We start from the raw sequence: 15,805 nt of genomic DNA, 5'->3' as shown, positions 1-15,805 counted from the left end.
CCTTGCTTATGGGCTCTTTAGCGTTGGTTCCTTTATTATAACATTGCAGCGCTGGCCCAAAGCAGGATTTACCATAACTTATATTTACAAGAGAAATTCGACTGTATTTAATGTAAAGTAACTCGTAGTGATTAACCAACAGTTAGTCTTTCAGAGATTGTTTGGTTTTACGGCAACTTTACTGTTTTGGTTCGTTCTCACTGCTCTCATATCCTTGTTTTCATATAGAATGAATATCGGACTTACATTAATCATGACCCTGTTGCTCTGTCTGCTGGATGTGTAAATATGTAAATGTGTTTCCTAAAAAGTTCAAGGTATAAACCTAAAAGATGATGACATGTCAGTATTGTGTCCATAATTTGATTCTGCTGCTTTAAGTGGCCTAAAAAAAATCACTGAATGCAGGTTTGATAAACAAGACCAGACCAATTGAGTATTTGTGTCATACTTAGGAAGAAATGTAACTAAAAAAGTACATTCAATCCTGGATTTTATAACTTTATCATACTTTATTTTTTTTTTTATAGCATCCTCAAATCTCAAAATGTTATGTAGCTGAGAGGACATTTATACATTTAGTGGTGTTGTAACAGAAACAGACTGTGTATTTTTCAAATAACTAACAAACTACATCAAAAAACAATTAAATATGGTCCAGTCTTGTCTAATCTCCTCTGTGTCACATCAACAGCCGTCTGATTTGTTTGCCTAGAGGAGGAGCTCTGGCGCTGTGGGAACCAGTCTCTGTTGTTGGTTTTACTAATTCCTCTCAACTAGTGTCTGAAAGACACGAGGAGGATGTCTAAGCTGGGAATCATGTTTATTCTAAACTCATCTAAAACTGGAAGCGATTTCAAATAACAATTTGTTATACTTTACTTTACTTGAGAAGTTGAAGAGGATAAACTGGAATCATGTCGGGACGGTAGAGGGACCAGAGTAGTTCATTTTTTCCACCAAAAAGGAAGGAAAAGGAATTAAAAACTCATAAAACCTTATAACTTAGAGACACACCAGTGAGAAGCCAGTAATTGTCTCTTGGTAAAAGACAATCCAAACATTGATTCCTTTTTCAGGAAAGGTTTGAGAGCCGTGATGACCCATGACTGAAGAGCAGGTCGACTCCTTATTCTGGCTGTAGATTGACACAGATAGATCCTCTCTGGATAACATGCAGCAAACTCCTCTTGTCATGATTCAACAAACTATATTCCCCCCACCTCTTCAATAAAAAAACATCTGCATCTGCAAAATATAGTGTAAAATGCATATAATGACAGTGTAAGAATGAACTATAGTGACTGAATATGGATCTTGCACCCCTGAGCTGATGCTTTTGTTTTCGTTCTCAAGTGTGAACATGTAAATTAACATGTTTTCTTTAAATCCCAAACGATTTATATCATACAATGTATGTACTACTGTATTCAGATCACTAACTACAATTTAAATTAATATTACCAGCAAATACTTAGAGTATAACTATTACAAGTGAGAAAAGTGCTAGATTGGAAGGAAACATTGCCTTTGACTTTGTCAAATGTAATCTTCACAAGCTGAGTGCCAACTTGTCCCGTTTTATTGGAGAGAAGGCAGACATCTCTACATCCAATATCTCAAACACTCCGCAACTCACACCGAAACAATCTAGATTAATAAACAGCACGACAGGGTAAGAGGAGACATTTGTATTTTTGATTTTTGTGGGGGAACTGTACCTTTAAGTTTGTGTTTCTCTGTGATTTTGTTTAAGTAGCCTGGTGGTTGCATGTGCCTATGAGTGCACTTGAGCTTTCCCTCTGGCTAGCTCCTAGCTGCTGCTCTCACACAGTGGTTACAGCTGATAATGTAGTCTTGACCCATAAAGTAGTACTGGAGGTCTAGCGCCTGACCTCCTGCCCCCCCTTCAGGTGAACACTGTTGGCTCTGTTGCCGTTGTTTGCGCTGTTAGCTCATTTAGCTAGCCGCTAGCCCAGCTGACACCATGTTGAGAGCCTTTGTGAGGCAATAGATCTGCGTTTAGCACTATATCATTGGATACTTATAATGGATGCTATATACATATAAGTGGTACTTTAATGTTGTAACTGGCCGAGGGTAGTTTAAACTATAACAATACATCATTGTAAACAAGTCACTGTATGTAAAATCTTAATCTGAAATTGAACGTATTTAGCTGTAAAATACAGTAAAAGGTACAATTCTTTCCTCTGAAATGTAGTGAAGTAGAAATAAAAGTTATGTGAAACAGAAATACGTTGTACTTGTGTTCAAGCACAGTACTTGAGTAAATGTACTTCCACCACAGACGTGTAGCCCGACGGTACTTATTGTGGAGGCTGCCTGCGGGTCGCAGTGGTCCGCCGCTCCAGCAGATGTCGCTCTCTCTCCGGCTTGGCTTCAGATGAGCCGCTCTGTAAAGTTAGAGAGGAAAGCGTGAGAGATTTCTGCCTGATGAAGTGATGGTACTTGATGAAGTTGTGAGAGTTTCGTTTAAAGAGAGAATTACAGGTCTGAAACAATTAGGGCAACAACTTAGAAGCCTTTAAATCATCTCAACAGGCAAGTAAGAGGCGTGATTTTTTTTTTTTTTACAAACATTATCCCACCGATGACAGCAGCGTTTGTTTGCAAAACTAGCCATCATTTGTTCTTCTACATCTATGCGTTATTTTAAGATGTACGGGGAGTTTGTGCGTAAAAGTGCGCGCTTCTCCGTTGCGCACCACTCTCGCTTCCCATACTATCCTCATCTTCATCTTCATCGGATCTAGAGTTGAGCAGCAGCAGCAGCAGTTCAGCCGTCAAACCATCCGAAAATGGCTGAGCTCCGTGCCGCCCGGAGGAGCTCCACTGGTCCGCCTCTAACGGGGATCATTTGCGTTTTGTTGCTCGTTTTCGTATCCGTTGCCTCCGCGAGTCGTGTTGTTGGAAACGAGACGTGGAGAAATGCAGCCGGAGAGACACCAGAGGACTCCCATCATCAAACTAACTCCACTGTCCACAAAAAGGCTTTCCCCGTCCTCTCCCTCAACTACGACCACGTCAGGAAGCCTTTTGAGATCGCTCTGTGGATCCTGCTGGCCCTGCTCATGAAACTTGGTGAGTGACACATGTGACACACATTAGAGAAGGATTTCCTGTTGCCACAGTAATCAAATACTCCCTCCTCTGGCATTAGTGCGGCGCTGGATCATCATAAAATGAAGGGGGCTTGTTGCCCAGGCTCCAAACATGGTACAGATTTAAAGTTTGTAAAATGGGTTGTTTGTGTAACAGGATGACATGCAGGTCAAGAGAGAAGATGCAATAATACATCAGACAAAAGTGAATACAGAAGAACAGCAGTGATACAAATGACTGAGGATGTGAAACTGAATATAGAAACAACCAGCTGCTCAGTTATCATCCACTAAGGTATGAACATGATGTCCTAAGGATGTGTTAAAGGTATGAAGAGACATTTCACAGCTTAGTAATAGACACTCTTCTGTTAAATTAGTAGAATGATGGAGTTTGGTGTGAGTATGTTCACATGTAGTGTTCTTGGCAGCTACAACTTCAAGTTTGACTTTATATATATATATATATATTAATAAAAGGTCCCACAATCAGATGTACAACAATCTTTATAGACAAAAATATAAGTTGTTCTTTCTTGTTGCAATGTTTTTATTTGTGTTAGTAAGCCGAGGGCCTATAGGGTCGTCTTAGGCACATCACTGACTAGATTGACCTTCTGCAGGCCGCAACAGAGTGCTGAGAGTTTCTCCACAAACTGCTTCAGTGATGTTTCCGTGCCACACAAACTTATTTTAGGACGAGCCTGATGGTGTGAGCGCGTGTCTGTCGGTCTGTCTGTCTGTAGACGAAGCAAATGTTAAGGATTAGAGTTTAAATTCAGCCCTGGCAAGAGGTGTTTCATAGCAGTTGTTCAGTTTAATTGGAGGGATTAAATGTATCTCTGTGCAGATTTATAATAAGCCATCGCTCGCCTCTGAACTTTAGCTTGTACACAACACTCCTTATATGTCTTTTTGTACTCTATTACTTCATCATATATTATTATTGTGCATAGTTTTTTATTACTTGGAATAATTATACAGTGTTGTATTTTATGTTATACTATTTTTACAGTGATCCCACCCATGACCATTTTACGAGTGTTTAAGAAATTCACAAAATATCACATTTTATAAGCACAAATAGTGATGCATTTTGACTTTTATTATGGTATTATGCCACCGTGTCACCGTGTTAGGTGTGTAAACACCGGGTCGTGGTGAGTCTGATTGGCTGAGGGAAGCTTTCCTGCGGTTTGTTGCCGGCAGGGGCGTCTTATCTGCTCCCTCCAGCTGTTGTCCGCGAGGGACGGTCCGACTTCCTGTCCTAATGCACTGCTCGATAACAAGCAGCCCAGTGTGCAGAGTCAGAGAGGAGAGGAGAGGGCGAGGACGGGAACACTGACCGCAGAAAAAATTTTTGCAACAGCAGCCTCGACCCCGAGGTCACATGACCGGGAGGCTGAATGTCAAGGCCTCATTCAGCTGAGAGACAAACGGGCCAAATATGAAACTAAAGGAGCAGTCACAAAGTCCTGTTCAGCATCAATCCACTGTATCAGCCCCTTATTTAACCCTTAAACAACACTGGTTTTACGTTCCGAAATGTGAGGATTTCCAACTCCTTGCTGTTTAATAATCATTGTAAACACAATATAAATATATATATTGTGTTTTAGGACCGATTTTTAGACGAACAAGCCATATGAAGACGTTAACCTCGGCTCTGGAGACTTGTGATGGTCATTTTCCACTATTTTCTGACATTTTATAGACTCAAAAATTAAAATGATTGCTAGTTGCCGCTCACAGTTGCTCATTTCAGTAATGTCCAATAGTGAAGAGTTCCCAGTGAAATGCACATTAAATGCATAACATTCATCCCACACACATATTTCCGTTGAGCCGTATAAGCGGCCTGTTTGTTCGCCTGCTGCTGCAACGCGTTCTATATTTCATGAGGACGTTGCAGTGATGTACAACGCACTGAGTGGATCTTGTTTTTTTACGGCCGTCTCAAGCGGCTGCTCTCATGCACGCAGTGATGTATCACGATGTAGACTCTAGTAATGTGTGTGTGGAATGTGTGTTTATGTGCTGCAGTGTCAGTTTGCAGTGAGTGCTACATCCTGTTGTACCATATTTATTGACCGATGCCACTACTTCAGTTGTGAAACATGTCCTTGTGCATTTGTTTGACTCTTTATTGAGGATTACATTTGGTCAGACCCAAGGTTACGTGTGCACACGGCTGGTTGAGGTAATCATCTTTGCAATGATACAAAACAGAGAAAAAGCAGCCGTTTGTGATGCTGGAGACGGATCATTTTTGCCTTTTTGGCTTCGATTAAAATGTTTCAGCTCATTTGAAAAATAACTCCCGGTCCCAAACGAGTTAAGCTTTTGAGAATAACCCTTAAAAATGCTCCAAAGAGCCGAGTTAGGAGTAAAAGAGTGATTACATGATTCATCCTCAATTCTGTTTGTATGAAATACTCTTGTGTGTGTGTGTGTGAGTGAAAGAGAGCAAACTGACTGAAATTGAAATACAAAAAGACCTAGAACAAGAGACACTCAGTGTGTATAAAAAATGTATAATAAAAGGAATTTAATAACCACATTGGCAAGTGCTGCCACTGAAGGTGGATGGAGTGGTTGTAAACCGTTTTATTCTGCGATTGGAGATAATAGCTTACGAGAAAGCAGCAGTCGCAAATAAGAGATGGAAGCTCCCCTTTTCTGAGTAGTAACATTACAGAATACACTCATCCTGACAGGCAGCTCTTCTCCAGCTTAAGAGACCTCCTGAGATCTCTGAAATGTAAAAGCATTTTAAGAAATGTGATGAATAGCTTTAGCGTTGTGAGAAGGATTACAAGTCAACAAGTTGTCTCTTTTAGTTTTCATGAGTAAAAAGTTCAACTCTTTCTCCGTCTGCAGGTTTCCACATTATCCCCCGAGTGTCGAACGTCGTCCCAGAGAGCTGCCTGCTGATCGGCGTTGGTCTGCTGGTGGGCGGCGTCATCAAATTCATCCAAGATGAAACCCCCGTCCTCGACACCAAGCTCTTCTTCCTCTACCTGCTGCCTCCCATCATCCTCGATGCCGGCTTCTTCCTGCCCATCCGGGCCTTCACGGAGAACATGGGCACCATCCTGGTGTTCGCGGTGGTGGGGACCCTGTGGAACACCTTCTTCATCGGCGGGATGATCTACGGCGTGTGTCAGATCGAAGGCGCCCAGCTGGTCCGCGTGGACCTGCTGTCCTGTCTGCTGTTCGGCACCATCGTCTCGGCCGTGGACCCCGTGGCCGTCCTGGCCGTGTTCGAGGAGATCCACATCAACGAGCTGCTGTACATCCTGGTGTTCGGGGAGTCGCTGCTCAACGACGCCGTCACCGTGGTGAGTGAAGGGAAGTCCGGAGGGGCTGGTTCTTGTACATGTACTGTACTATGCACCTCGAGGCTACATTTATCTTACAGTTGGAGTTGCTGGTTACATTATAAATTGAGATTTGACTTACAAAATACACTGCTTTATCTTTTCACATCGTTAAAGACAGCAAGAAAGGGAGGAAGGGTGGAAGTAAAGAGAGAAGGAAGGAATGGAAGAAGCAAAGAAGTGAGGTAGTAAGGACGGTAGGAAAGAAGAAGACAACGTGACCTGCTTCACTAAGATAACAAGTACACCATTGAGACCTGTAAAGACTTGTTACCTTGAATAAAACACAGAACACTCAGTAATTGCGTTTCTCTCTCTCTCTGCTCAGGTTCTGTATCACCTGTTCGAGGAGTTTTCTCACGCAGGAACCGTGACCGTGACCGACGCCTTCCTCGGCGTTATCTGTTTCTTCGTGGTGTCTCTGGGAGGCATCCTGGTGGGAGCCATCTACGGCTTCCTGGGTGCCTTTACCTCCCGCTTCACCTCGCACACCCGAGTCATCGAGCCCCTGTTTGTTTTCCTCTACAGCTACATGGCTTACCTCTCCGCCGAGGTCTTCCACCTGTCAGGCATCATGTCGTGAGTTTGTGATAATTCCCTCCTGTATGTGCGGGATTGTTATTCTTCTTCAGTAAAAGTTTGACTAAGTGAGATTGTATCCGAGTGTTAAATTCTAAAGCTGCAGCCAGTTAGCTTAGCTCAGCTTAGCTTAGAATAAAGACTGGAATCGGGGGGGAAACGGGTGGCCTGACTCTTTTCTAATTTCTAATTTGCAGCATGTTTAGAAAAACAAAAACAGTTCAACTAGAAGAATAAAATACATCCACAGGAAACAAAATACAGCAGTCTATGGGGGTGTGAGAACAATGTTGGTTATCTTCTAGCCATGATTGAACACCTCTATTCAGAACATTTAACGTGTGCTGCATCTTTTATTTAGTTGGTAGACGGTTCCATCATTTTGCCCCGTTGACAGAGAAGACTGATTGTCCCAGTGAGGTTTGTGTGTAATGCAATGCGACAGTGTGTTGACTCGGCTGGTGTGTTGGCGTCTTGTAATGAATTCAATAAGCAGGGAAGGAGAATGACTGTGTGGATGTTTAAAAATGCGCTTTATATGAGCTCATGAAGCTTTCAAAGCTGAGCATAATGTTTTTATTGTCTGGTTATATAATGATATGATGGGTTTTATGGTTTACCGGGAGGCTTGTGACACAAACACAGGGAGTGGTAGCCATCTTCTCATCTAGCTCTCAGCAATAAAAAGGGAGACAAGCATATATTTCTCACATACTGGCTCACCTCACTCCTTGTCGTCCGTGACGCTCTCCGTGTACCTTTCCTGTCCCTCACAGGTTGATAGCATGTGGCGTGACGATGCGGCCGTACGTGGAGGCCAACGTCTCCCACAAGTCCTACACCACCATCAAATACTTCATGAAGATGTGGAGCAGCGTGAGCGAGACGCTCATCTTCATCTTCCTCGGCGTTTCCACGGTGGCGGGTCGTCACACCTGGAACTGGACCTTCGTCATTGTCACCGTGGTCCTCTGTCTGGTGTCGAGAGTGCTGGGTGAGCACAGCGAAACGCGGCCAGACATGGACGTGTGTCTGAGTCAATAACTAAAACAACGATGTTTCGTCACTACTGAGGGCAACACGTTTTACTTGAAAGACAGTGGAAAAAATGATTGTTATTAAAAGTGACATGTGTTACTGTAATCTGCTTTATAATCTGCTTTATGTTGTCTTCCAGGAGTCATTGGCCTCACGTTTATCATTAATAAATTCCGCATCGTGAAGCTGACCAAAAAGGACCAGTTCATCTTGGCCTACGGTGGCCTGCGAGGAGCCATTGCCTTCTCACTGGGGTTCCTGCTGACCGAAAACGAGACGAAGAGCATGTTCCTCACCGCCATCATCACCGTCATCTTCTTCACCGTCATTGTGCAGGTGACAAACTTTTGCGTTTTAATATTTTATTCGACATTAAAGTTCTTTTTTTGTATGAATTTTGTAATTGAGTTTTCCCCCTCTATTATAAGTCACCAGTAACCTTTATTGATCTCTTGGCAGCTAAATAGAATTGCAACTTCCTTTTTTTACCTGTAAATCATGAAAACAATGTTATTTGAGAAAAAAAGTGATTTTGTTCCATGTTTTTTATTTATTTATGTTTATTTTCACATATACATGTATATAATAACCCAGTGAAAATGTTTGAACAGCCAAAAATGGCTTATGAAGATACCTCGCCCTATAAGATATCAATAGTCATCAAAAATTATAATAATTCATCAAAGTTTGAAAGTAAAGCAGTAAAACAATAATTGATGAAAATGAAAAAATGACATAGAAGTTTAAGTTTACCAGCTGAGATATATTACAATAAAAAAATCCCTGAAGTGTTATAAAACTTCACCAAAGAGATGGTCCTCTGTATTCCACTGTGACGTCAAACAATACTAAAGATAAAAGTCCTTAGCTACTTGTATGAGGGAAAGTCTGAGGAAGACTTGTCATGGTTTAGATTTACATATTAACTCATGAATACACAAGTCTGGCATATGTCCACATTAGAAATGTATAGAAGTTTGTATTTGCTGAAGAGAGGAGCAGATGAGTCGCGTCTTTTAGCAAAACTAATCACTGGATCCGGAAAAATCGTATTGATGTAAGTGGGACAGGCGGTGTTACGATACATAACTTGAGGAAACATTGAACAATATAGAACACAAACATGACCTGACTTCCTGTTTGTGTCTCCAGGGAATGACCATCAGGCCTCTGGTGGAGCTTCTGGCCGTGAAGAAGAAGAAGGACAGCAAAGGGTCAATTAATGAGGAGATTCACACACAGGTGGGATCCATCATCAATCACTTTAGTGTTGACGACCTTCCATAGAGGGAACGTTCAATTTGTGTTTTCAAATCCCATGTTTGTGTGTTGTTCATCAATGAGATACTCCATGCAGCTCAGCAACAGCATATAACAACTCGTTTTGTCTGCAGTTCCTGGATCACCTCCTCACGGGAATCGAAGACATCTGTGGTCATTATGGACATCATCACTGGAAAGACAAGTATGACTTTCTTTCTTCTGTCTTTTCCCTGTTCCTCTTTCATAAGAAAACGGCACAAAGAAATGAGCTTTTAGCAGCATTGAAATTCTGGTTTTAGTTGAGTTTTGAGGATGTAAAATAGAAAAATTATAATAGAAGGAAATTAACTAAAAGACTGAAAAATCTGAGCGACAGAAGTTAGAATCACCGTGTTGCTGACGATGATTGAAGCCTCTGTAAGCGTGCGTGCACGGGTGCTTTCTCTGCTGTTCTCAGGCTGAGCCGCTTCAACAAGACCTACGTGAAGAAGTGGCTGATCGCAGGCGAGCGCTCCACCGAGCCTCAGCTCATCTCCTTCTACAACAAGATGGAGATGAAACAGGCCATAATGCTGGTGGAGAGCGGGAGCGCCGCCAAGCTGCCCACGCTCGTGTCCTCCGTCTCCATGCAGTAAGTGTCCGCCGTGAGGGGACTGATTGGGTTTCTCCACGTTTGAATACTAGAAGTGGTTCTATCAAAGAAAAGTGTTGATGGACCTGAACAACCAGAGAGAGAGAGAGACATTGTTGTGACTGTATTCAGGCGGTAAGAAAACTTCTCAGAACTGACTATCTGCTTCCGCTTGTGTTACTTTGATCAAATACATGCATTCATGTATTTTTTGTTTTTTTTGTTTTGTTAAACATGATTTATATGGTACCAAAATATCCTCTGAATTAATATATTTCATTATCTCAGCTCATTGCACTTATTCTCTGTGTTGTAAAGCACCAAAATACTCAGCAAATTCCTTTTATATGAAAATCTACATGGCAACAAAATGTTATTCTGATTATAATGATTTTGGAATGGACCAAGAATCTTTTGATTTACTGCAGTGAATATAAAAACACAAAACGTGCAGACGTTACTTTTGAAAAAACAAAATGTATTTCTTTATGATTTCCTTTTCCTTGGGAATTACTTATTCAAATTCGGCATCACAAACTGACAATAAGGTTATAAACCAACAGTAGAGATGCTCACTTCGGAGCATTTCTGTTAAGCCCCCAAAGTGTGTTGTTTGTAAGCAGTGATAAAATGAGACGCGTGTCTCCACAGAAACATTCAGCCGAGACAGTCGGCCAGAGGACGGGCCATCCCGAGCATCTCCAAGAGTCGGGAGCAAGAGATAAGAAAGATTCTGCGAGGAAACCTGCAGAACACCAGGCAGAGGGTAGGAAATGATGTTGGTGGATGTGACTTGAGGTCCATCTTTCATGCAGGGTTTTGATGTCAGTATTCTGGTGCTGTCCTTCATGGGTTTTCTTCCTCCTCAGCTTCGCTCCTACAGCAGACACGACCTGTTCATCGACCCGTTTGAGGACAACGTGAGTGAAGTCCGCTTCAGGAAGCAGCGCGTGGAGATGGAGAGGAGGGTGAGTGTGAGAGCTGAGGAAATACAAGATAGAAGAGTGTCTGTTTCTACAGTTAGCTGCTGTATGTGACCTTATTTATAGATTAGTACTTTTTTCTAATACTAGTTCATTCTTTGAACCTTATTTATGCTTGCTTGTAATGACGTAATCTCATTCACTGTGGTATTAACTAACTGAATGACTCCCAAATGTCTGTTTGTTGGTTTGTCCTACGATTCATTTCTGAATGAAGTGAAACTAAATGGCCTTTCAGTCTAATCTAACATCTCGGTTTATGTCTTTTGGTTTTGATATTAGCTGGTATTAAGTTATGAAATGAAGTCGATCCTGACAAACGCTCGTCTCTCATTCACAGATGAGTCACTACATCACAGTTCCTGCAAACCGCCAGGAAACCCCGCCAGTGAGAAAAGTCTGCTTTGAACCCGGTCAGACTTTATCTTATCGCGTGATGAAGGGTGTTTGTGGAGAAATCCACCTTTTCACACAGTGAAGTCATAAATGTTCTTTCACTCAACGTGTTTCCGGGTAACGAGAATGTTGGATGTGAAATCAAAAAGAGAAGAAGTAACAGTTAAAGTAATAGTTTACAGCTGATTGTATGTGATGACATAACAACTAAACCAAGATTATACTTTAATTTGATAGAAATGCATCCCAGTTGACAGCAAAACAGTGTCGCCATTACATTGTTTGTCCACTGGACAGTGCTGAAAAGTTTGTTTTTCAACTGTAAAATGTCCTCCTCAGTACATATCTTGAAATGTATTTGATAAAAAAACTAATTTAAGGGTTATTAAGTATTCAGAAGTATCCTTTTACTTTTGTAAAAATAGCAATACCACAATGTTTAAATACTCTGTTAAAGGTCTGTCCTTACTCTAGTAAAAGAACAAAAGTATCAGCATCAAAATATACTTCAAATACCAAAAGTAAGAGTAGTCATTATGCAGGTAGATTGTAAAAGCATGTATGTTATATTACTGGATCATAATGTTGCAGCTGGTGAAGGTGGAGCTCATTTAAAAGGTGCTAAATACGACACTGGGAGCATTTCTATTGCCTCTCCGCTTGGCAACGGCTGAGCAGCCAACCGTGCTCACAACGTTAACCGTGCAAAAGAGCTGACGGAGCTGACAGTGTTTAGCTGAGGGTGGGCGCTACGCGTCATCAGCTGCAACAGCTGTGTGAGAGCAGGGCGGGGGCCATGAATCGACCAGGGGGGAGGGGCGTTCACATGCACTAAAAGCACGCACAGCCAGACCCGAATATAGAAACAAAGAACTCTGATTACAAAGCACACGCAGTGGAAGAGCAATTTCATTCTCTGCTCAGCTAGACGTTACTCCACTGTATATTTACGTAGCAAATAGTTGTTATTGGCTGTATTAATGCTCTGAATTCAGTTTAGTGCATCTTTAATGACTTTCAGGGAGCATCAAATGTAAATACTCGTGTAAAGTACGAGTACCTCAAAACTGTTCTTAATACTTGAGTAAATGTTGTTAAAGCGATGAGACACAAACTCAGCCAAACATCCCCAAAAATAACCTCACTCCCTGAAGCCCAAACTGCAGCAACGAAAAGCACTTCTTCATGAATTTGCAGCTGCTCGTAGACGACGTTTAATCACTAATATGTCGCCTCACTGCGTCTGTGTCCACCAGAACACCGGGTTTACACTTACGATGACAGCGAGCCGCGTCCTAACCCCCCCGATGCCGTCAGCCTGTTGAGCGAATCCCCCCCAGGGCCCAAACAGAGCGGCAAGCTCGGAGCCAAAGTGCCGGACCAGGAGCAGCAGGAGCAGCAGGAGGAGCAGGAGGAGCAGGAGGAGCAGGAGGAGCAGGAGGAGCAGGAGGAGCAGGACCAACTGAAACTATCACGCTGCCTCAGTGACCCCGGTCCAAACAAGGAAGAGGATCTCTCATGATGAAGCACATCACTTACAGTCTTTGAAATCAGAGGATGGATCTCAAGTCGTCTGTTGCACCCAATGAGTGGAGACCCCTGATGTAGCAAAGCTTGATATTTCTGAAGTTTTTCCAGACGTTCATAAGGATTTTTATCGTGTAACATATTACCAAAGCATGCACCACTGCCCATTTGCCATTTCAGGATTATATTACAGCCAGAAGTGAGCAGTGTCAGCATTTTTGTGTGTCATAACAAGCAGACTTCCATCAAATAGAAGATCACTTGTTTTGACAAGCTTGAGGCACCAGATGGGTGGAGTTTACTCCGTTAAAGCACAGTATAACGAATCTACATGATGAGATGTCACTATCGTAGATATATCTTTAGCAGCAAGGCGTTGATGCACAGAACTACCAAAGATGTGTTTGATGTTAGAGGCAGATGATGCCCTAATATTAGAAATGTCCTTACATTTATTATAAATTATATTAAAACTCGCAGATATTTATATTGTTATCGATCAGGCTATCCTGGTGAAGTAGAAAGCAGAAATCTGGGGTTCCAAGAATATTAAAATACCTTAAAAGTCAAGAAGAAACTATCCAAATGTTGTTCGACCGAGGTCTGTGAACAAGCGTTTAACATTGCTGCATGACTGGTCGGTGTTTTCTCAGGGACTGCGACACAGCACAGTATTAACAGATGTATTAACAGATGTATTAACAGATATATTAACAGATGGCCTCTGCAGAAAGAAAATAGCTGTTTCTGTCCAGAACGTGCTCCACTTGTCTCCATTCATACCGGACTGTTTTGTGAGCTTCTGTAACATTCCAGCAGTATTGGAGTTTGTGAACTTTAGTTGTGTGACGCGGCTCTGCATATCTGTGTTCCTGGTAACTGAGCATGCTTTGAGGTTAAAGAGGTGAATCGACCTTTCATATCTGCACTGGACTGCCTGAGCTTCTGCTGCCTGCACATGTTTGCCTTAAAACGTATTGCTTTTTGTGTGGTATCCAGTTGAAGTATTTTTCTATTTTGAAAAAAGAAAAAGTCATAAACATTCTCAAGATGAAGGAGAGCTTTAATTCCTGTGTAAAATAAAGAATATGTCATTGCTTAAATTCAGAGATTTTTGTGGGATTTTTGGAAGAAGAAACATCCATGAAAAGCATCTTCACATCCATCCTCCTGGTTATCTGGTGTCATATTTCATCCACACCTTACTTCACATCTGTTGTTCGGCACATCCTGGCTCTCACTGGAAATCCCAGTCCAAATAACAGGGAGTTTGAAGTCCCCGGCATGCCAACCAGCAGTTGAGTGTGACGGGATTATGACAACAAGAACGACAAACATCCTCGGGCAAGCGACGCGACCAGCAGACATGGACTTCAGCGGCACCTGGAAAGTTTATTCTGAGGAAAACCTCGAAGGGTTCTTGAAAGTAATAGGTAAGAATATTTATATATTTCATGTATTTATTCGTTTATGTATGCGTGCATCTTTTCTTTTCTTTTTTCTAAATTATGCATTCAAGGTGCACCTGAAATGGTTGTCAAAATGCGAAAGGAAGTCAAACCGGTGCTGGTGATCGAGCAGAACGGCAGAGACTTCACCTACACGATGAAGACCCCCATCTGCACCAAGTCCCACTCATTCAGCCTGGGAAAGCAGTCCGAGATGACTGCTGTGGACGGCAGGAAGTTTAAGGTTAATGAAAGCCTTTAAACGCTTCTTGTAGATTATGAGCACAGAAGTGAAGACGTGATAGTTGTACACGAGCTGATGGTGCCAAAACATTCAGGGTCTATGTAGGCTTCAGTCCTGTTTCTGTGCATTTTTAAAGGTGACACATCGTTCTCTTTTTCAAGTTCATACTTGTGTTTGGTTTCTCTAGAACACGTTTACAGGCTTTAATGCTTAAAAAAAAACCTTTATTTTCCTCATACTGTCTGTCTGAATAGACCCGTATTCACCGTCAGTCTGAAACGCTCCGTTTTAGCGCGCTTAAATGAAATTGTGTTGCAGGCAACAGCTTGGGTCCATGTTTACTTCCTGTCAGCTGATGTTATCTGAGTTAAACCTGCTTTATTATTTAAAAAAAGACATGAAAATCTCACTTTTTACAATAGGGACCTTTTAATGGGATATATGCGTCCTCTAAAACATTTTTTGGATGGTTTAACTTGCACTTTTTATTAATTTTCTTGGCTTAAGGGAGTTTCGTCATTTAAAATTGTAAACATATGTCCCATGCAATGTTTTTGGTCAGTGCACTGTCAGAGAGGAGAACGGGAAGCTGATTGCTGAGACTGAAAAGTTCACCTCCGTCCGTGAGATCCAAGGGGGCGACATGGTTGAGGTCAGTGGGTATAATTATTTTTAAAAACTGCTGTAACGTCGAGGGATTCAGTGCAAGAGAGAAACCTATACAATAAGCGAGTTATTTTTTTAATTATGAATGTGAAAGTGCCGTGTTTTCTCTCTCTCTGCTTCCTCACTGTTCTAGACTATCACTGCTGGCCCTGTAACTTTCATCAGCAGGAGCAAACGCGTCTGATCCACACCTGGCAGCTGATGGGGCCTCTTAGAACTTCTCAGCTTCGAGCAGGGAGCCATGTGGAAATGATATGATGGAGAATAAACGTAAACCTTAAAAAAAGCTTTTATTCAAATACTTTTATGAATAAATTGAATGATTAAATAAACCAACATGTTTGTTTTTATCCGTGATGGAATGTAACGGTGCAACCTACATTAACTCAAGTACTTAAGTACAAATTAAAATAATGTACAAATCAAAACCATGTATCTCCAAATTGGGGGATATAGTAATTGAGATAATTCTCCTACTTCTTGAGCAAAATAAACTATTTTAAAATATTCTTAGATCAGCTGGAA

The 15,805-nt window shown here is 41.7% G+C and overlaps 2 protein-coding genes across 2 annotated transcripts; both read left to right on the top strand.

The window, feature by feature from the left end:
- Positions 1–2,699: 2,699 nt before the first annotated feature.
- LOC306707979 (Na(+)/H(+) exchanger beta-like) lies at positions 2,700–14,148 on the top strand. The gene is made up of 12 exons (XM_079175648.1): positions 2,700–3,105; positions 6,006–6,466; positions 6,834–7,084; positions 7,861–8,078; positions 8,262–8,458; positions 9,275–9,364; positions 9,517–9,587; positions 9,843–10,016; positions 10,668–10,782; positions 10,886–10,984; positions 11,340–11,412; positions 12,652–14,148. Exons 1-12 carry the CDS (start codon positions 2,823–2,825, stop codon positions 12,915–12,917), a joined length of 2,298 nt encoding a protein of 765 aa, XP_079031774.1. The 5' UTR covers positions 2,700–2,822; the 3' UTR covers positions 12,918–14,148.
- A 140-nt stretch (positions 14,149–14,288) lies between these two features.
- fabp10b (fatty acid binding protein 10b, liver basic) lies at positions 14,289–15,464 on the top strand (the record flags this gene model as incomplete). Its single annotated transcript, XM_079175496.1, has 4 exons — positions 14,289–14,355; positions 14,442–14,614; positions 15,177–15,266; positions 15,414–15,464. The coding sequence occupies 4 exons, from the start codon at positions 14,289–14,291 to the stop codon at positions 15,462–15,464; spliced, it is 381 nt and encodes a 126-aa protein (XP_079031622.1).
- Positions 15,465–15,805: the final 341 nt, after the last annotated feature.

The sequence above is a fragment of the Pholis gunnellus genome, assembly GCF_910591455.1.
Source record: "Pholis gunnellus genome assembly, chromosome: 16".
Taxonomy (NCBI): Eukaryota; Metazoa; Chordata; class Actinopteri; order Perciformes; family Pholidae; genus Pholis; species Pholis gunnellus.
The sequence above is the reverse complement of the archived record's forward strand: the minus strand, read 5'-3'. Positions and strand labels throughout refer to the sequence as shown.

Coding starts and splice junctions, on each gene's coding strand:
- LOC306707979 (XM_079175648.1), top strand. CDS start 2,823: ATGGCTGAGCTCCGTGCCGCCCGGAGGAGCTCCACTGGTCCGCCTCTA. Junction 3,106..6,005: donor GGCCCTGCTCATGAAACTTG/GTGAGTGACACA, acceptor CTCCGTCTGCAG/GTTTCCACATTATCCCCCGA. Junction 8,459..9,274: donor TCTTCACCGTCATTGTGCAG/GTGACAAACTTT, acceptor TTGTGTCTCCAG/GGAATGACCATCAGGCCTCT.